Below are 22,363 nucleotides of genomic sequence, written 5' to 3'. Positions count from 1 at the left end.
AACTTGCTCTTACAATAGAACTAATCTGTTTTTCAAAGTTGAGCCTGCTATCAAATATCACTCTGAGATTGAGTCTTAAAAAAGGGAGCCAGAGCGCCAGAATTGGGCTCAAGGGCATTCAACAGAGAAGGTGTGCCAAAAGTAATATATTCAGCTTTGCTTTTGTTAAGATGTAAAAAGTTTTGTGCTAGCCACTGCTTCACATCGGATATGCAGTCCATTAATTTAGTGAGAGCAGTTTGTTCCTTGGGTCTCAGGGGCAGGTACAGAGGGCATCAGCATAAAAATGAAAAGAAATATTATGTTGTTGTTTTTTTTTATAATTGATCCTAAAGGTAGGAGATAAAATGCAAGAAAACAGGCCCTAAAATAGAGCCTTGTGGCACCCTGCAAGACAGAGAAGTTTGTGAGGAGGAAAATTCCTCAATCATTGAAGGTGCTATGTTCCAGGTATGATTTAAACCAATGGAGAGCATTACCACGGATACCTATAAAGTGTTCTAAACGAGATACAAAGACTGTGTGGTCGACTGTATCAAATGCTGCTGTGAGATCTAGTAAAACAAGGATAGCTGGGTTTCCATTGTTCACAGAAAGGGCATTGTCGTTGTGCACTTTAACAGTGCTGACTCAGTGCTATGTCTGGACCTGAAGCCTGATTGAAACTTGAGTTTCTCTCTAGAAATGTTTGCAATTGAATAAAAACAACTTTCTCTAAAACTTTGGAAAGGAAAGACAAGTGGGAGACGGGTCTAAAATTGGACAGGACAGAGGAGTAGATATGGGTTTTTTTTAAGAAGGGGTCTGACTACAGCCTGTTTGAAGGCAGCTGGGACAGCTGGAACCGGAACAAAACAAACATTTCATATGTCTTTGGCTTAACGTGGTTATGTAGTGGGTTAATCTACAGTATTTTATAACAACAGTCGATATAGAAAATTCTGTGCTCAGAAAAAATAGCATTGTTAAAAAAAAAAAAAATCCAACATAAATATAAGCAATTACTCACAATGTTACTCATTACTTGAGCATTCCATTCACCATATGTTTCACTTGTACTTGAGTACATTTTTTGGAAGACTACTTTTACTTTTAATTGAGTAATATTATTTTGAAGTAACGCTACTCTTACTTGATTTTTTTTTTTTTTTTGTCTAGTCTACCCACCTCTGCAAAATACTTACAGCAGCTGTGCCACATTCAACATGGCAACCACGCTGAGGCCTCGCAACAAGTGACTACGTATGTCTATCAGTGAACGGTTGCAGGTATTTGGAGGCGTGGACTGATAAAGGTGTGTAAGGAAGTCATTTTAAAGCGTTTTCAGCCCACCTCCACGAAGGAAGTTTCATTTGAAAGAGATTTTGCTGCTTTATTTTTAACGCTATAGACGTAGATTTGTTGATTTTATAACTTTGAAATTTATATTACAACCAAAGAGGGTGCCAGAGGATCACCTGGGTTTGTATTTTGCTGGTTTGGGTCGACGCAGAGGATGAATGCCGCCAGATATGAAGTGAGTGACTACATTGAAATTGATGTTTTTTTCTTATTACAGAAGAAAAGGGGTGCACAGTCACACTCGATGTCGCAAAGTTAAGGCGCCCCCCATCAAACGTACACCCATACTCGCGCAGGCCCCAAATCAGTTTGCGTTGAAAGGCTTGTTGTCTTGTGTTGTAATTCCAATGGGAGTAACTAAGGGGTAGTTTTACCTAAAATAGTTAGGAGTAGTTTAACCCAGAGATGAAAAAGTCTTAAATCTGGCAAATTATTAATCTGAAAGCAGGACATGACTGCTACTTTTAGACATTTTGCCAGGCACTAAACTTTACCCTCTGATTCTTATTCTATTGTTGATGAACTATATATGGTTAACTTTGCATATCACTTCTATATTTTTTGTTTTCTCAGTAGCATTGCTGTTTTTCACGCTCATTTTAAAGTCGTCGAGAACCCGCCTGATGCACCAATTTGATAAGATTACTAAATCAAATGCATGCATATAATGAATTTGCAATGCAATAATATTAAGCATGCATCTATGTTATTAGTTCATAACTTTATACTCTGACATTGTTTGCCCATATTTAATATTACCTGCAGATTTTTAATGCACTTTAATTCAGAAGAGGTAACATTAGGTAAATCAGAAGAGGTAACATTAGGCCAAAGGGGCAATTCTGTTTCCAAAGGCTCATTAATGCAGTTACTTACTAATCACTACGATTTATAGCTGCAACTAACGATTATTATGATTATTCGTCAACTAATTATCCAGTTAATCGATAGTATATTAGTATATTAGTTTTGCATATTAGTTTTGCCAATATTTCTCCCTAAGCGAGTTTTAAATAAAGGGCTTCCATCATGCATTTTGACTTTTGAGGTATTATCAATATCATCTTATATTCCTATCAAAAACATATCTGGTCTGGATTTGGTGTTTTGTTTTGGGGTGGCTAAAAATAAAAGCCTGACTAAAGCAGAGTACACGATCTTTGACAACATATCTCAATGAAGGAAAAAAAAAAGGCAGCGGGGTTGGTGGTTACCACAATTTATTTTTTTCTTCATGTCATTTTCCTCTGTAAACACAAGTCCTACCCGAGTGAACTCCTATAAGAGTTCACTCAGGCATGAGTGAAAATATATTAAAAACACTCTGCCCTACCAAAAACTTGTTCACCACAAATAGCCTGCTAAATGAAAAAGTGCAGTAAGCATTTAATTCTAAGTACAAATAAGCAATAACGTCTATCCACATCGCCAGTGCTGCACATCTTCTGAGTAATTTATGTTGGTTTTCAAGGTACTTTATGGATTTTGGTTGTGGTGAAACTTTTTAGCAGTCCAATAAAAAACCAAGACTGATGGAAAAAATATTTTATTTACAGTAACTGAAACCTAAAAGCATACCATTTAAAAAAAAAAAAAAAAAAAAAAAAAAAAAAAAAAAAAAAAACTTTTATGGAAATGAATACATTTTGAAATCTGCTGTTGACCACTGTTGAAAAAATAGGCATTTTTGAAGTGTGGACATTCCAATAATTCCAACTATAATAATTACAATTGTTATGAATATTTTTCTTCCATCACTCTTGGTTTTACTGGATTGTTAAAAAGTTCCCATTTTTCTCCACCAATGCCCTGATGAGTTCACAGAGCCCTGACATTTTAACAGTGACCGGCCCTTTTTCTGCTCTTCAATACAGTGTTCGGACTGAACACTCTGGGAGAACACACGTGTGTCCCCGCAGCAGTATAATGCTGTTTCACCGAGCATCCGCCTAGGTTCCACTTGTCAAAAACAATTTTCTAACCCTTTTATCATACCCACTTAAGACTTGCTACTAACAGTAAAAAAAAAAAATCACGTTTGCTGTTTTTATGTTTCTGGTGCTGATTTGATTGGCCAAACACTCACTGCTTTATGTTCGTGCTCGTACAAGCATGCGCGCCATGCATGAGTCTAACAAAGGCTGCAGTTACTCTTTAGGCCGAAGATGGTGATTGCGAGTAAAAAACTGACAAACTCCATTTAGCACCTTTTAAGCATTTGCTGGAACCCTGCTCCTACCACCATCGAGAGTGGTCTAATGTCAAACCAATCAAAATAATGTCCGTCAACATTACATTCCTGGGGCATAAGCATTTTCTTACTGGACTTGAATTAATCAATCCTAAAATAGACAAAAAATAAATAAAAGACTGAATAATCACATATTTAAAACCAAAGTAAATCAATGTGGTCATTTAGTAAGAAAACGGCACCCATACATTTTAATACCAATTACATTACATCAACAAAAAAAATAATCAATTGGTATTTTACATGTAGTAAAGTCACTGCGACAACTCTGGGTCATTTCCTTCGACACAGATATTTTATTTTGATGTTTTCTTCCAGGGACGTTGTGCTTCCACACAAATCGTATTTCATCAAAATCATTTGTCGTTTTTTCAGTTTAAAATTAAATTAACCCACACTTTGTACGACTTTGTTCCTGTAACTTTCTCTTCAGTTGTTAAACGTCATGGTAAAACAAGATGCATATGAACTGTATATCTTTATTCCTATGTTTTGGGTCCTAGCATTATCCCAGAAATGTAATGTATTTTTAACATGTGAACGTTGTTATGCATTTTGATTGGCTAGTGGATTCCTATCGCAACTGCAATTTCAAATGTGAATAGCGGCAAAAAAACAACAGCGGCCGAGCAATCGGTCACATAACAGCTTGTACAGATTTGGGTTTGTAACAGGCCTACTGAAATGTATTTAAATCAATTACTGTAATTTCCGGAATATGGAGTACATCTGACGATAAGGCGCGCCACCCAAGTTTCACAAAATTTAAGACAAAATACCTGTCCGTATATTCATATTCCTTATCCATATAATTGTACTCATGCCCCATGAATGTGCACTAATACGCCATACCTGCCAACAAGCCGCAGGTGTTCATGTTTTAATATGGGTAATTTACATAGAGATTAGATTAGGCATGTGCCGGTATGATATTCTGACGGTATGATATCCCCCAAGTCAAAATATCACGGTTTTACGGTATCACGTTATTGCAATTACAGCTCTAAAATGTGTTACTTTGAGATATCTGGGTTTTAAAAAAGAAATCCAACATTGAACAGTACTTTTATTTTTCAAATCATAAAGCCAATTGGAACATTAGTATAATTTTAAGTTAAAACAAATAAATTAAAAAAATTCTAAATAAAATAAATAAATGCAGTCCTTTAGGTGAGCCTAAACCCACAGCCACAGCTCAATATTACAAGCAAAACAAAAATAATTGTATTTTCCATAAAAAGCACTCCTATCATGTTTACATTATACACACACTCTCTTTCTCAACACAGACAGTTGCCAGAGAAAAAAACAACAACAACCAAATGTTGTACCACCGCTAGACGCACTAAACACACTGGAGTTAACTCTCGTACCTGGTGGGAAACTGTTAGGATTCGCTGAATGGAGGGGATCCCTGAGCAGACACAGGCACGGTGTAGCGATGAACAAAAGACTTTATTTGTTTCCAAAACAAACACAGTAGTAGAGCTTTCTCAATTGGGTAATCAAGTGGGCATGAGGCGATGAAGCTCGGTAAGGTGGCAGGCGTAGAATCCGACAAGGGGCGCGCAAAAACAGGACGTAGAAAACACACGTTGATTGGGCGACGAGGTGGCGGAGTCCTCTGCTTTTAAAAAGGGCTGATTGTCACTACTATCACCTGTGGCCGCTCCCCCCGTCTGACATCCAATCTGTAATCAGAATAAAAACACGCACACCTGCCCAAGGTGGGCCAGGGGCCAGGAGGGAGGGGCAGAGGGTCTAACAGGAAACATTCTTGACAGTGTTTACTAAGGTTGTAACGGTACATATATTTGTATTGAACCGTTTCAATACGTGGTGCACAGTTCGGAACGGAGGTGTACCGAATGAGTTTCTGACGTAATGTAACCCTTACTTTTCGAGGCTGTGAGTTGATCGGGTTACAGTTTCTTTGTATAGATTATATTTACTCCGTCTTCTCTACTATAATGAGGACCAACACGGTAGAACACTATAACCCAGAAACGTTAACGGCGCGACAACGTGGCCGCTGCGAGGACGCAGTGAAACGCGGGCGTTAAAGTCAATCAGCCAATGCACACCAGTTGCAGTGCGGCCGCGTGTTAGACGTGTCCCAGAAGCGTCCCAGAAGCGGCTCAACACGACGCACGCGAAAAGAATGGCAGAATTTATTATTTGATGCGAGACGCGACCCTCCTGCGTCAATACTACTACCGGTTGCTAGGATCGGGCACACCGGAAGTCACTCGTGTAAAAATACGGTGGATCCCGTCGATTTTCAAACTAATATGCAATCGTAACCCACTTTTTGAGTCCATCAGATCTCTTGAGTGGTAGATCGGGGCACAGTTGACTTGTCTTTGTTGATTTACTGCCGTCTTCTCTGCCATCATAATAACCAACACAGCCCCGTGTTCAATACAAAACCCTCCTACCACAACAAAACAAGTAGGAACTAATATTCACATTGGAACTAGTTATACAACATGAAATATACAATATAAATGAATACTGCATCACATTTGTAAAATATAAACTAGGGCTGCAGCTATCGAATATTTTAGTAATCGAGTAATCAACAGAAAATTCTATCGATTAATCGAGTAATCGGATAAACATTTTTTTTAGGTAAAGAGCAATTATAAATATACATGAAAAAAAAGACATTTAATCCAATATTGAACCATTTTTAGTCAATCAATGTCTTTATTTTCGATCTACATTGTTGAAAACAGCCAACAATTGCATCTAAGATGTGACTAGAAAAAAAAATCACTGCTTTCACTCAAAAAACTTCTAGATCTTATTAAAAAAAAAACCAACATATTTCTTACCTAAAAATGTAATTACGCTTGATAACACACATCACTTGAAAGCTATGCGTTTTTCCCCACGTGTTTCAATATAATTTCCATTTGTGTCAAGCTATTTTTAAGTTTTCGTTAAGTTTTAAGTTAGTCTAAACTGTAAGTACTGGTAGGATTTTGAGTTTTTGCAGTGTTCAAAATAAATGTATGATACCTGCTGTATTGGAGCACATTTATTCAGTAATGACTACTGAGGTAAAACTGACAGTTAGCTTTATTGTTTTAATTTTACACCCTCATCACTCTACAGCGCTGTGTTTTTACAGATTAAATAAAGCCTGTATGTAAGACACGTTAGCCACGCATCGACAGTGGTCATAATCAATAGAAACCTAGCCCTCCGAAGGGCTAACGTTACGTGAGCGAGTGACAGTAATGTTATATTTATTAGCAATGAGAAGTCTACTGCTTAAAGATGGCGGCTTTTTACTAACGCTGCCCAGACGCGCCCGAGTCTGTCATTTCACATCTAATCTTAAATGCATGCGATATCTATGAGACGCATCGGACACTACCTGCTACCAAACTAGCATCATGCGGGCGTATTTTTTAGCAACGTCGGCGTAGTTTGTAGCGGCTGTCGGCTGCGGTAATTTGTTTTTTTTTTTATTCTTCCTCTACGCACTTGACGTCAACGTGTTGTCCCGCATTAAAAGCAAAACATGATGCTTAGAGCTGGCAAAATTAAACGATTCCTCGAGGTGAATAAAATTACTTGGATCAGTTTTTAAACTCGAGTTACTCGAGTTGCTCGAGTATTCGTTTCAGCTCTAATATAAACACATAATAAAATAAATAATAGCCCATTTGAATAAAATAAATTGAAATGAGGTAAAACACCTGTAATTAAATAAAAAGAATAATGCACAGATCCTGCTTACACAATTAAATTTATTAATTTCTGTGTGGCGCTTTAACTTGAGAATATTCACCAATAAAGCTTTTGAAAACCGTTCATAAGAAAAAAAAAATGATTCATTGAGGCATTTCATTTGTAAAATACATGTTAAAATCTTTGTCATTGGATTTGCTTTTCTCTTTAGCACGCTTTCTTTCACAAAGAAAGCTGACCAATACGCGGGATCTGAAAGGCAAATTGTTGTTGGATTATCTTTAAATACCCGCTACTTTTTGAGCAGAATTCTAGCTTTGTATAGGCTAATGTTCCTATTGTTGAAAGCACAAAGGTGGGTACTAAACAACTAGCACATTTACATTTTGCATTTTGTTTTCTTACTGTACCGAAAATGAACCAAACCGTGACCTCAAAACCGAGGTACGTACCGAACCGAGATTTTTGTGTACCGTTACACCTCTAGTGTTTACTAACCTTTAATTTTGTATAAATGTGAAATCATATTGGAGGTATTGCCTCTTCGCAGACACCTTCCGCAAGCATGTTTTACATGTCGGTTGGCCCTTTTCCTTTAAGCCGCAGCCGTCTTTCATTTTTCTGTAACCGAATTTTTCCCGTACCAGCGGTTTCGTTTTCTACGATGGGGTTTTGATAAAGTTCAGGAGTTTCACCTCCTCCAGCCATCGTGTAGCACAGCTGACTCACTGACACTGAGCAACAACCGGAGGGGGAGGGTTGAGCCTTACAGCTGCAAGCGAGGGATTTCTCCATGCATTTTTGGGGACGTAAAAAATAGCTAATACCTGAGGGGCGGTATGACGGAAAATTTTTGCAGTTTTGAAACCTTGACGTTTTCATACCACGATATATCTTGAAAGCGGTGATCGGCACGTGTCTAATAGAGATGTGACACAGATACATTTGATTGATCAAAAATCTTTATTACACAAATAAAGTCATCAAGACACAAAGTTGCATCTTCATCATTTGTATGCAGAGACCTGTCTCTCAGGGGAGCCAGACACTACAAGTCGCACTCGTGTTCTCCCAGTCAAAACTTAAGCAAACACATAACTTTGAAAAAAGAGGCCACAACGTTTACAATGAGGAAAAAATACAATCCATTCACCTGGCCTTCTAAGCTTAAAGCAAACAAATTCCTCTCAAAGATCCCTGCAATAGCGCCTGATATAATTAGGACTAACGGCTAATGGCGCTAGCATTGCAGCTATGTTGTAGCACACTGTGGCTTTTTAAATCAAAAGAAAGTCCAAACACCACAGGTTAGCCTTAAACTGTGGGCACATTAATGTTACTTTCTAAAGAAATGACTGAAACGATTCTGCTCTATTTGCAGTATTTGGCAAAAGAAGAATGCTTCACATTGTGGGAAAAAAAGGGGACAATATCTTATCATCGGAGTGAAGAATGGGCCATGATGGAGTTTGCTTAATGGTTTTTATAAGCCATGATTAATTGACAGAAGGGAGGGCCAAAAGAGGGAAAGACCCTAGAGCACTAGCTGACCCCATCTCTAAGATTTCTCTCATTCTGGCCCATGATTGCTGTTTGAGATTCCACTTAGACAGCGTGTGTGGAAGGCAGCGCTGAGTAAGAATGGGGCTTAATTGCAGTGAGTTATCATCCAGACTCATGTAATTGAGCCCCCATCGTAAGGGGCAGCCCGTCTGACAAATTGATTTAATACCAATGCGCTTCTCCATCCTTAATGGCACTCAGGCTTCTTCGCTCATCTGCTTCAGGCACTGAATTCATTGTGTGTTGATTACACCGCCCACTTGAATGAGCACCCGATTGGGCAAACATCTAGTATCTGCACACACAGAATCAGTTTGTCATGCAGTGTCTGTAAGCATGTCCACGCCCGAGTGAATCTGCCCATCTTAAACAGGTTGGACTGGTCTAGCAAACCTATGCATGCTGCTTGTTACTGCAAGCTGCTTTTGCAAACGTATGCGGCACATTTTTAAACCGCATGTTGTTGCACTAAATTAAATAAGATTAAGTCTTTTATAAATAATTTGGGCCTGACTGTCCATCACCATCAATGGTAGATAACAAGTATAAAAAAGAAGTACTTTTATATATTTAATGAGATGGAAGCTAAGACATCATTTTAGCATGTTGACAAATTTCCACAGTAATCGTAAGGACTTTACTGTTGAGGGTTGTGTCGTTTATATTGATGCTCCGTTCAGTTCGTATTTTCGAACCACTTATACCTGTAATATTTCTTTGCATTGACTGAATATTCAAATATAAGTTTACCATTAATAGATGTAATTCTTCCATTCTCAAACAACAACAAAAAATACCTGTCCTAAAATTTTTTATTTTATTATTATTTTTAAACATGCTTAAATTTTGTTTCTGTTCCTTAGGGCCACAATGACCGCCATGAGCGGATCGAATTCTTAGGCAGCAAGGAGAAACCCCAATCCAAGCGGAAGCTCGGCGCTGTGATCGGCGTTCTATTGGCAGTCGTCATCCTTGCTGCTGTCGTCGCTTTCCTAATTTGGCTATTTGTCTGTGAGTGCTGTTGAAAGCTTCCCTCATTATATTCTCTGTTATAGATTTTTGAAGGACCCGGCTATGCTTTTATGAACATCATGAGGACTTTCATTTTGCATAAATCAAAGTTATATTCTGTAAGATTTAATAAGATGTTTGAAGTGTATACTTCACTGATGTCAGCTCCTGCAAAGACAAAACTAACATCACAATCAGTGTTTATACTTGCTGTGAAAGCTCTTTGACAGGAGACTGCAACAGTGGCTTGTTTGGATGTTTTTGATTTCCCATTAGCTTTAGCTCAAGCAACAGAACTGTCTTCCTTCTTTTGTACATTTCTAAGAGGGAAAAAAAGTCAGTCAATGACAAGAGTTTCCCTGTCATTTCCACACATGGGTGTTGACAAAAAGTCCTCTGAAGTCTTGATTAGCAGCCCCTCGACATATGGTAGGAGGCAGTTCATCTGTCCTTCAGACTTCAGATTAATCTGCTTGAAAATAGTGTGTGGGTTTAAAAAGCCTTCTGTCATCAAGGGCAACAAACCTGAAGTTATGTGCAGGTTGTAAAAACTCCTTTGTTTTCTTGCCTTAAAGTTAAAGATGCCGGAGAAGCCTCCATCAGTCAGCAGCGTAAACCTTCAGTTCTCGTCTTTAGCGGGCATATGGAGATGCCCGATCTCAAATACCAAGAGAAGCTGGAGGACACCAGCAGCCCAGAATTTCAAGAACTGGCAGAAAAACTGGAGTCAGTTGTGAGTTCGATGAAAATTTTAACATCCTGACATACAGTTTTTGGTCTGTTGTTGAAACACCGTTTTTAGGCACACTTACAAGGGAGTACAATAGTTCTCGATTTAAGATCAAGTTCAACTAGAGTGGCAACTTTATATGAAATTATGTAAAAACTAGGGCTGTCAAACGACTAAAATTTTTAATCGAGTTAATCACAGCTTAAAAATTAATTAATCGTAATTAATCGCAATTCAAACCATCTATAAAATATGCCATATTTTTATGTAAATTATTGTTGGAATGGAAAGATAACACACACGACTGATATATACATTCAACATACTGTACATAAGTACTGTATTTGTTTATTATAACCATAAATCAACAAGATGGCATTAACATTATGTTAAAGTGATCCATGGATAGAAAGACTTGTAGTTCTTAAAAGATAAATGTTAGTACAAGTTATTGTAATTTTATGTTAAAACCCCTCCTTATGTTTTCGTTTTAATAAAATTTGTAAAATTTTTAATCAAAAAAACTAGTAGCTCGCCATTGTTGATGTCAATAATTACACAATGCTCATGGTGCTTAAACCCATAAAATCAATCGCACCCAAACGCCAGCAGAGGGTGACAAAACTCCAAAAAACACGAGTAACAAGTGGCCATGACACTGTGCTGTCATTTTAATCTGTTTGTGCGGGGCATGTGCGTTAATTGCCTCAAATATTTTAACGTGATTAATTAAAAAAATTAATTACCGCCCGTTGGCGTTAATGCAATAATTTTGACAGCCCTAGTAAAAACATAATAGTCCTTTAGTAACTTATGCTACAGTGTATCACAAAAGTGAGTACACCCCTCGCATTTCTGCAGATATTTAAGTATATCTTTTCATGGGACAACACTGACAAAATGACACTTTGACACAATGAAAAGCAGTCTGTGTGCAGCTTATATAATAGTTAATTTATTTTCCCCTCAAAATAACTCAAAATGTAGCCATTAATATCTAAACCCCTGGCAACAAAAGTGAGGACAACCCTTTGAAAAAAATGTACATCCCTAAATGTCCAAATTGAGTACTGCTTGTCATTTTCCCTCCAAAATGTCACGTGACTTGTTAACAGAGTGCTGTCAGCATTGCTGCAGAGATTGAAGAGGTGGGGGGGTCGGCCCGTTAGTGCTCAGACCATACGCCGCACTCTACATCAATTTGGTGTGCATGGCTGTACCCCCAGGAGGAAGCCTCTTCTGAAGTCGGTACACAAGAAAGCCCGCAAACAGTTTGCTGAAGACATGTCAACAGAGCACATGGATTACTGGAACCATGTCCTATAGTCTGATGAAACCGTTTGCTGAAGACATGTCAACAAAGCACATGGATTACTGGAACCATGTCCTATGGTCTGATGAGACAGGCGGGCTTTCTTGTCTACAGTCTTTAGAAGAGGCTTCCTCCTGGGGTGACAGCCATGCACACCAATTTGATGTAGAGTGCGGCGTATGGTCTAAGCCAGGGGTCCCCAAAATTTTACCTGTGAGGGCCACATAACTTTACCCTTCTCTGATGAGGGGCCGGGGGTCAGTTTGTAACAGAAAAGGTGTGACGATTGCAGGAGTGCCTAAATGTAAAAATTTATTGTTTTTTTAGAAAGCCACAATCAAATAACCCTTTCTGGATTCTTCACGGAACAAAAGTAAATAAAATAAAAATAATAATAATATAATATAAGATAATAATACCACTATTAATTAAATCGATAATAACGAAATAACACTATCTGGGTTCTTCACAAAAAAAAAGCCAGGAAATAAATAACACTATTGGCGAAAAAAGTCGGGCCGTAGTTTGGGGACCCCTGGTCTAAGCACTAACAGGCTTACCCCTCACCTCTTCAATCTCTGCAGCAATGCTGACAGCACTCCTGTAACAAGTCACATGACATTTTGGAGAGAAAATGACAAGCAGTACTCAATTTGGACATTTAGGGATGTATTTTTTTTCAAAGGGGTGTACTCACTTTTGTTGCCAGGGGTTTAGATATTAATGGCTATATTTTGAGTTATTTTGAGGGGAAAATAAATTATTTCTTTTATATAAGCTGCACACAGAATACTTTTCATTGTGTCATTTTGTCAGTGTTGTCCCATGAAAAGATTTACTTAAATATCTGCACAAATGCGAGGGGTGTACTTACTTTTGTGATACACTGTATAACTAGTTGTTTCACAACTACACCCTTGGTCAAAGGTTTTGAGACTCATTCATTTGAATGGTGAAAAGTCTCAAAACGTATGACCGCAGGTGTATATACGTATACCATATCGCCGAGCCTGTGTATCCTTAACAGTATTCCCTCTGTCATTAATAGAGTTGTGCAGAGTTTATTATTTTCCAGCCCTTTCCATACAGTGTAATCTCCTTGAGGCTAGCTAACAGTAGAGATGACATGCCTTTAATATTCTAGAGATTGACATAGGCTGAAGGCAAGACATTTTAATTGAGTTTCACAATTGTTTTCATTCTTTGTGTTTTAATGTACTTCCATTCGAATGTAGGCACAAAACATTGTACATTATTTTCTTCGTAATAGACATACTTTCTTTACACAGCTAGAGGAAAATTTGAAGAAGGATCCATTGCTTGCTACTTACTACACCAAGTCTGTGGTCACAGCCTTCAGGTACGTTTTGTGATCGGATGGTAGCTTTTATCACGGAAAGAGTAAATACAAACGCATTCACACTGAAGCCGAGGAATTTCAAATGTTCTTCAACTTTTATTTCACATCTAATTTTTTCAATTGCATGTGCCAAACTTGATCTTGCCCTGTTGAGACGCATTCAAATCCAATAAACATATTAAAAAAAAAGAAAAAAAAAAAGTAAAATAAAATGAAATGAAAGACAACAGTGATTCATTATTCATACTTTTAGTGATATAAGTAAACATTGGAAACTAGTTAATCATCAATCAAGGCTGACTGATAATTTTGGATAATATTACTGGGCTTGTAATTCAGCTCAAAATTTCTAATATAATGACAAATATGATGACATTTTGAGCTGTATTCATTAGATGCCTTGGATTACCAACTAATTAGTAGCAATCACAATGAGAAAAGCTGTAAAAATGGATTCTCTTCGATGTGGGCTAGCATAGCTACCAAAAGATTCTGAGCCATTTGATTCTTTCAGTGCACAGTTGTGGCAGAAGAACATGTAGCTGCTTCACCTTGACAACACACTTGCTCACAGTGCACAGAGCATTTGAGAGTTCTACGTAAACGATATGGAGCAACCTCCCTACTCACCGAAGCAGGGCCATTTTTCTAATACACCATGTATGTCATAGCACACCTCTTATCCTCTTGCCATTTCCTGTGAGTCAGAGATGTTGCAGTGGTTTAATTGCCACTCAGTGATGGTGTGAACGTGTGTAAAAGATCGTCCTTAAATGTCAAGTGAATGATTAGGTCTAGACTTTGGTCTGCCTTCACCTGAAGAAATCTGGGACTCCAGCTCCTCAAAATCCTGAACAGAATGAATTGTGCAGAAAATGGTTAGATGTATATTAACCAGTCTTATGGTCCAAGATGAATTTATTCCCTCTTTCAAAGTCTCCTAGTTGTATGGCCTTGTTTTTTTGAGGGATTCATACTTTTTTCCCTATTATTAAAAGGACAGTAAAACTTTTTTGAAAATATTTCATCAAGATATTGGCGTGTTCGCTTTCACTCTATGTATTTGCCATAAGCGGATTTTAAGGGGGGGCAGGGGGGCCAGCCCCCCGGTGGCCGAAAAGTGTCATTGCATGAAATTGACTTCCCTATAGACCCTACCCACGTGACGTCACAGCTCCGCTCTCCTGAATGGTACCGCCCACTTGTCCGTCAAAACATAGTGTTAACCTGTTACGGCTACGTACATTTCTCCTATTTACGGCGTGTTTTTCTGCTCCTTAACATTAATAATCAAAATGGTGAAGGCGTGTGTGGCTGTTGGTTGCACTAACAGAGAAGATGGAAGGAGAGACTTGAAGTTTTACCGTATTCCGAGGGATCCAAAGAGGAGAGCGAAATGGACGGCTGCAATTCGACGTGAAAACTGGGCACCAAAAAATCACCACAGACTATGTAGTAGTCATTTTATATCCGGTACGATGCATTTAAGATGTACTTAGAGGGTTTTGGGCTGACAAATAACCACAATTAAGATCATTGCGAGGCTAATCGCCGACAACATACGACGTAGTACGACATAGTTTCAAATTCAAGATGTTTGTGACTTCCCTTTCTTCCACCATCGTTATTTTTTACCAAGTGAAAGAAACTGGCCTCGTCTACGGGGATGACAAATAACCACAATTAAGATCATTGCTAGGCTAATCGCCGACAACATACACGTATGTATGTAGTGAGAGTGCTATCGCTAAACCATATAAACATTAAAAGCCTTAACTCCATTGACAAACGACATGAAATACATTAGACTTGACAGTGGATGTTAGCAATAACAAAAGATTTTGAATTGAAAATCACCTTTCCAAGCACAAGATAGATTCCTGCCGAACGAGGACCTGTTTCACCCAACCAGCAACGAAGTATTTATAAGCCTCCAAGCTCTTGAAGTTTTTCAAATTTTCGTGGGAATAGGCTGATTTTGTGTGGACAAGATAATTGTAAATATCAGCGTAGCAGATGTCAGGCAGACAGGGCGAAGACAGTGGGTCGAAAAACATCGATTTGGGCATCAAATATGGATCTGGCGACTGTATAGAACGAAGCTTTTCTACATAACGCCTTTTATGCAACACATCCAGTGAGTTTACGGCATCAGAAAACACCGGGTCTTCCATGAAATGCATTTTAAATTCCTCGATCAATTGAAAACAATGCTAATACAGAGACAAAATGACGGACAAGTGGGCGGAACCACACAGCGAGCACGTGGTTTTGTGACGTCGGTGGGTAGGGTCTATATATATATATAAAAGTTGTAAAGCAATAAAACTGCAGCAAAACTGAATGAAATGAACGAAAAAATATATTTTTATAATGGGTCAAAATTATTTTTCGTACAGATCATGAGACTAGCACCTTAGATGGTCATTTGCTTTGCATATAATTTAAAAAAAAAAAAAAAAAAAAAAAAAAAAAAAAAAAATTAGGGGAGGACAATTTTATTTTTCCAAAGGATGTTTTTCTTTGATTGAAAATATTTTTTTGATTGACGTAACTTTTTTGGGGGGATTGAATGATTTAGAAATAGATGTCCTACCGATAATATGGCCCAAACACAAAAAGGATTGCTTCAATCAAACTTTTTCAATTAAAAGTTAAGTGTTCAAATGCAAATTTTTCAATCTCAAATATTTTTTCGCTTTCAAAAACATTTTCTATGATTGAAATTGTTCTTTTTTTGATTGAGGTGATTTTTCTTTTTGAAAATATATTTTTTTGAAGCAACTTACTTTTTGATTGAATAATACAGACAAAAACGTCCTAACCAAAATTGGGCCCAAACACATATCAGCATTACTTCAATCAAAAAAAAAAAAAAATCCCCCCCAAAATTCAAAGAAAAATCACATGCATTTTTTTGAGTTTCAAATTTATTTTTGCATTCATTTTTTTAATTGAAGCGACTTTTTTTTTATTTATTTATTTTTTTAAAATTGAAAATATATATTTTGATTGATGCAAAGACACAAATCTTCCTCCATATGGTTCCACCCAGGGGATACAGTTTTTGACTGGGGTAACCACATTGGCACGACACCGGCGGGCGTTCCATATTCAGTGGATGACGATCTTGCGAAAAGTATTGCCTCAGCAGCCTGATTTAGAATTTCCGTCAAGAATGATGGGAAACAATAAATGCTCATTATCAACTTATTATTATGAATATTCTTGTAAGTTAATTTTATTGCTGACACTGCGTTTCGGGGTCATCACGTGTTGTGCCCCCCCCTGCCCCTAAAGTCAAACTCCGCCTATGGTATTTGCTGGAATCTACAGGCAGCAGAGTAGATGATTTCATGAATGTGTGTTGTCATCTAATGATTTCCACAGAGCCTCATATTCTGGATGTGCACCGCCTTCCCTTCATCTCGTCACCCTCACTTCATGACAGCCTATTGTATTTTATGTTCATTCTTTTCTTTTGCTAAGATAGCTTTGATTGCAAACTCCGGTGGATTAGCGGTCTACACAAACAAATCAAAGTGAAATGGTTTGTGTTGTTGGTGTTGGTGTTACACTTATATAGCGCTTTTTCACCTTTCAAGGCGCTCAAAGCGCTTTGCACTATCTCGTTAGTACTAGAAAAATAATATCAATTCTGTAAAACTTCTGTTTTAGTTTTTTCGGTAGCATTACAAAACGTTAAGTGTTTAGCACTTATAGTCACTGCTACATGGCGGCATCAGCATAAGACCACATTTTCTTGATTTTCTTTGTTTTTTGTAATCAATTTTGCATTGGTTAATCCTCCGATTGTTAAGTGCTTTTTCTCAAAATTTTAAGGTTGATACTGACTGGCTTCACCTTTTCTGTCTTCGCCCCAGTGAGGGTGTGATAGGTTACTATTGGTCTCGGTTTGATGTCCCAGTGGCTGACCGGGAGGTTGTGCCTGAGCTCTCTGAAGAGCTAGTGTCCGAGACCTTGGAGAGTGGAATAATGGAGCAGCAAAGAACAAGGAGCGGAAGTAAAATCAAGATCAGTGAAATCACGGCGACATGTAAGCATGACTTGTTTTCTGATTGACATAATGCTTTTGAATAAGTCGGACGGCTATCATTCAATAGCACTATCACTGTGATAAAAGTTAGACACTCTGCATTACATTCTTACCTGGTTATCCTTAAATGGGGATCCTCCATCTGCGGTCCCTACTCTTAATTTTAAAATTTTCTTCCAGGTTTGAGTTTCCTTTTCCTTTTGGGAATTTGGCTTTGGGAATGTCATCATTTTGGTCAACTGTGGGCCTGTGGGGAGCTTTGAGGCGTTGTGATTAACGGCAAATAAATAAATTGTACTTGACTTAACAGATGGCACTGGCATGCTAGAGCATTAGTTTTTCTAAAATATCTCAACATTGTACAACTTTGTTGTTGGGCGGCATAGAACTTCAATTAATCAGACTGCATACATTTCTACTCTTTTTCAATCTGGGCCATTGTTGGTATAGTGGTTCATATCAACTAATGAGCAGATTGTGGTCCAGGAAGGAATTCTAAGTCACAGTCAAATAAACCCTTTTCAATAAATTACCATATTTCTTACCAGCATCTAATGTGGCTTATGAATGGGATATTTAAGGTGTAAAACGCTACAGTATATTCACTGCATCAATAAAGGTTAAAGAGAAAGACAACACCTTTATCATATCAATCCGAGTGGATTGATTTTTTTTATTTTTATTGAAAAGACACAAAAATTATTTTTCTTTAGTACTGTAGGTCAGGGGTGGGCAAACCATTCCCCAAAGGGCCGCAGTGGGTGCGGGTTTTTGTTCATACTCATCATGAGGACAACCTTTCACCAATCTGGTTTCTTACAAGTGCAATCAGTTGATTGCAGTCCGGTGCTTCTTGTTTCCACGGAAACCTCATTGGTTAAACTGTCTGTGCTGAATCAGTTGGAACAAAGACCAGGACCCACTGCGGCCCTCGAGGACCGGTTTGCCCACCCCTGCTGTAGGTTATAGTGGAGAACAGTATCATTTTTGGCAGCCCTTTTAATTTTCGTCTTAGTCTTTTGGACAATAATTCTTATTAGTCTTGGTCATTGTTTAGTCATCTCAAAATGTGTTTGTCTTCGTCAAGTTTTTGTTGACGAAAACTCAAGACTAATTTTGTCTAGTTTTAGTCGATGTTTACTAAAATGTTTTCGTCTCTAGAATTAAAACATTTTACTCCAAAAATAAATAAATAAATGAATAATGTGTGATGATCGCATATTCTCTCTGACCAAGATAAGAAAACAAATCTTGCCATGTATGCAAGCCTTGAGAGTGGAGATGACATTGCACTGGTGAGTGGTGTGGGGGGCTCAGCACGTCAAATGAGTGACACAACCAGACACTGCTACGATGCAGGCTAACTACAGATAAAATGTCACATATTGTGAACATGTGACGGAAATTGTCGTGCATTTTTGTCTCATTCTTGTCAGACGAAAACTGGCTTTAGACTTGTTATGTTTTGGTCTCCCAAAACATGCCATTAGCTTGTTTACGTCTCGTCATTATCATGAAAAAAGTGTTCGTTGACGAAATATTCTCGTTATTGTCATCGTTAATAAAAACAACACTGGTGGAGAAAAAAATAAATAAAAGCCAGTATTTCCAGGAAGTGGCCACTCGACATGGTGATAAACATTTTAACAACAGCGGCACTATTTTAGCCAATCAAATGCGAGGATGCAAAATTGCCTGCGCTTTTTCGTTACATTACACGCATTATTCCATTATCTCATGCACTTGTGCTATCAGTGGGTATGTGTATGGGTAGAACTGACATAAGGTAATGGCTGCACCCGTAAGTGGTCATTTTCTGTGGCTAAAGATTATTTTCTACGTGATCAGAGCTAAAAGAAATACCTAAATACTCTGAGCAACTGCCTTTTTATATGAATGACTTTTCCACTAGATGTTTTCTTTCCCTTTAATAAAGCTAAAGAATGTTAATCACTGCATTAATTATCTAATGAAATGATCCTATGTGCTTGCTTTCTTAGGTGCTGACTTTTTGGGCCCTGTACTGTTTACTCGTGCTGCGTTTAATGTAACAAAAAATTAGACCAGCCACCCAAAAATGATAACTTATTTCTATGGACCGTGTAGCAGCTTGCAGTTAGGCAAGAAGTGCTGCTGCACTTTGACAGCAGTGTCAGCCTGCATGCATGCCCACTGTATTTGAGCCTAATAGTCAGCCATATAAAAGAATGAGAATACAGACCTGAATAAGCTTACTGTCATCTCATATAAGTGTGACTATTCTGTGCAGTAAGCTTTGCATTAGATGAGCTCACTTGGAGTTCTGCTGATGAGATGATAAGGCATCTAGGAGACCTTTCTGCTTGTACTGCACCTGAGATTGTGCATTCATACAGTTTGGGCCCTCTAATGCTATTAGCTGAGTCGTGTTTGGTGAGGCACATAATTCTTCATTCTGTCTTCCTGCCATTCCAAATGCATTTGTCCACAACCTGGCCACGAGCCAAGAGCTGACCTTGTGACTCTGAGGGGTTTGGCTCTCTTAAAAATGATTTCTGTGGGTGTGATTTGATGTTGCTGCTGTCGATCCTTAAGCAGAGATGTATTGCTTGCTGCTTTAAGGCAAGGTAAGATGGATCAGAAAGGGCTACACACAGCATTGCCGGTCCCCTAAAGGCGGGGGAACGGAACAGAAAATGTGCTAACCTAAATATTTTAGGCTTCTACATCAAAATCTGGTTGCCTTCCAGCGTCAGTGGCACATTCTGTTTTTTTCCCCCCTAAGTTCTTACATTTTCCATTCTCTTCTGTCTGCCTCTAGTTACTGACCCTCGCATGGCCAGGGAACCCCGAGCCAGTGAGTACAATCTGTCCTATATCAATCACTCATTGCCTATAATTTTTGTGTCTTATTTAGTATGATGTTCACTCAGCATGTTTTCTTAAGCCAGTCTGTCACCATGCACCATTGTTTTTTGTTTTTTATTTGTATTTTTTTTAATGTATGACTTCTTTGACTTTCTACTCGCTCATTTCATTAGTCTTCTTTATGAATTACGCAATTGCACAGAGAATCTTTGTTCTTTGTATATTTGTCAGTATTTACTTGGAAAGGGATTTCTAAAGAAGTAAAGAGCTTCCTGTGGCTGTCTTATAGTGAGTGATCTGTAATGTATCCTATGCATAAATGTCATAGCCCTTTGATGGTGCCGTCAGCCAATAATGATCGTCAAAGGTTGTGAAGCCTTAGAGCGTTCATTAATTGAATTGAATTTTTCAATTATTTCAAAAATAAGGCATAAAGCGGACATTTGTGGTTACAGTAATCATTCCGCCACACAGGTACTAATTAACTCTTCTCCATGAAATCACATCGATGAAGGATTGATTGTCTCATTTCTACAAAAAAAATTTCCCTCCTCCCGCCATGCTCCTCTGTCAATATCCTTGCATCTTCGGAAGCCAGCATGTAAATAGATAAGTCAGGTCAAAACATTTTACCTCACAGGTAGTGACATTTCGAAATGCAAAATCCTGAATACTAAGGGCGTAACGGAACATGTATTGAACTGTTTCGGTACTTGGTGCTCGGTTCGGAACGGACGCGTACCGAACGAGTTTCTGACGTAATATAACCCTTATTTTTCGAGGCTGTGAGTCGATCGGGTTACAGTTTCTTTGTGGAAATTATATTTACTCCGTCTTCTCTACTATAATGAGGACCAACACGGTAGGGCTGTATAACACAAAAACGTCAACGGCGCGACAGCGTGGCCGCCGCGAGAACGCAGTAAAACGCGGGCGTTAGAGTCAGTCAGCCGATGCACACCAGTTGCAGTGCGGCTGCGTGTTAGATGCGTCCCAGAAGCGGCTCAACGCGACGCACGCGAAAAGAACGGCAGAGTTTATTATTTGACGCGAGACGCGGCCCTCCTGCGTCAATACTACTACCGGTAGCTAGGATCTGGCACACCAGAAGTCACTCGTGTAAAAATACGGTGGATCCGGTCGATTTTCAAACTAATATGCAATCGTAACCTACTTTTTGAGTCCATCAGATCTCTTGAGTGGTAGATCGGGGCACATTTGACTTGTCTTTGTTGATTTACTGCTGTCTTCTCTGCTATAATAATAACCAACACGGCCCCGTGTTCAATACAAAATCCTCCTACCACAACAAAACAAGTAGGAACTAATATTCACATAGGAACTAAAGTTATACAACATAAAATATACAATATAAATGAATACTACATCACATTTGTAAAATATAAACACATAATAAAATAAATAATAGCCCATTTAAATAAAATAAATTGAAATGAGCTAAAACACCTATAATTAAATAATAACAATAATGCACACATCCTGCTTACACAATTAAATTTATTAATTTCTGTGTGGCGCTTTAAATTGAGAAAATCCACCAATAAAGCTTTTGAAAACCGTTCATAAGAAAAAAAAATGTTTCATTGAGGCATTTCATTTGTAAAATACATGTTAAAATCTTTGTCATTGGGATTGCTTTTCTCTTTAGCACAGGACTTCTTTTTTCTTCTTTCTTTCAGAAAGAAAGCTGACCAATACACGGGGTCTGAAAGGCAAATTGTTGTTGGATTATCTTTAAATACCTGCTACTTTTTTAGCAGAATTCTAGCTTTGAATAGGCTAATGATCCTATTGTTGAAAGCACAAAAGTGTGTAATAAACAACTAGCACATTTATATTTTGCATTTTGTTTTCTTACTGTACCGAAAATTAACCGAACCGTGACCTCAATACCGAGGTACGAACCGAGATTTTTGTGTACAGTTACACCCCTACTGAATACTGATGCATGCAGATTCATTAAACGGAGAATTCACAAATCCTCACTTTGGTAGGAGGTTTTCAAAACAACCCATTTTTTGATAAGAAAATATTTTGGTTCAATGAAATACCCTGTTCTTTGTGCACAAGGCCAAAATTATTGAGATTTACAGTACTGATGTCCCGAATAATTTTTTCAACATTTTTTTTTTCGCCTGCCAGACTAATCCAGATTTCACATACCAAAA

At 38.1% G+C, this 22,363-nt stretch overlaps 1 protein-coding gene across 1 annotated transcript in view; it reads left to right on the top strand.

Moving 5' to 3' along the window:
- The first annotated feature begins 1,291 nt into the window (after positions 1-1,291).
- Positions 1,292-22,363, top strand: part of st14 (ST14 transmembrane serine protease matriptase) — a 41,326-nt gene continuing 20,254 nt past the window's right edge. Inside the window, exons 1-6 of the mRNA XM_057833698.1 lie at positions 1,292-1,516; positions 9,721-9,868; positions 10,444-10,601; positions 13,200-13,270; positions 17,155-17,327; positions 20,128-20,163. Coding sequence (XP_057689681.1) covers positions 1,496-1,516; positions 9,721-9,868; positions 10,444-10,601; positions 13,200-13,270; positions 17,155-17,327; positions 20,128-20,163 — 607 coding nt within the window. The 5' untranslated portion in view covers positions 1,292-1,495. The remainder of the gene's footprint in view (positions 1,517-9,720; positions 9,869-10,443; positions 10,602-13,199; positions 13,271-17,154; positions 17,328-20,127; positions 20,164-22,363) is intronic.

Source organism: Corythoichthys intestinalis, chromosome 4, assembly GCF_030265065.1.
Source record: "Corythoichthys intestinalis isolate RoL2023-P3 chromosome 4, ASM3026506v1, whole genome shotgun sequence".
NCBI lineage: Eukaryota > Metazoa > Chordata > Actinopteri > Syngnathiformes > Syngnathidae > Corythoichthys > Corythoichthys intestinalis.
This window is presented reverse-complemented; position numbering and strand designations above follow the sequence as displayed.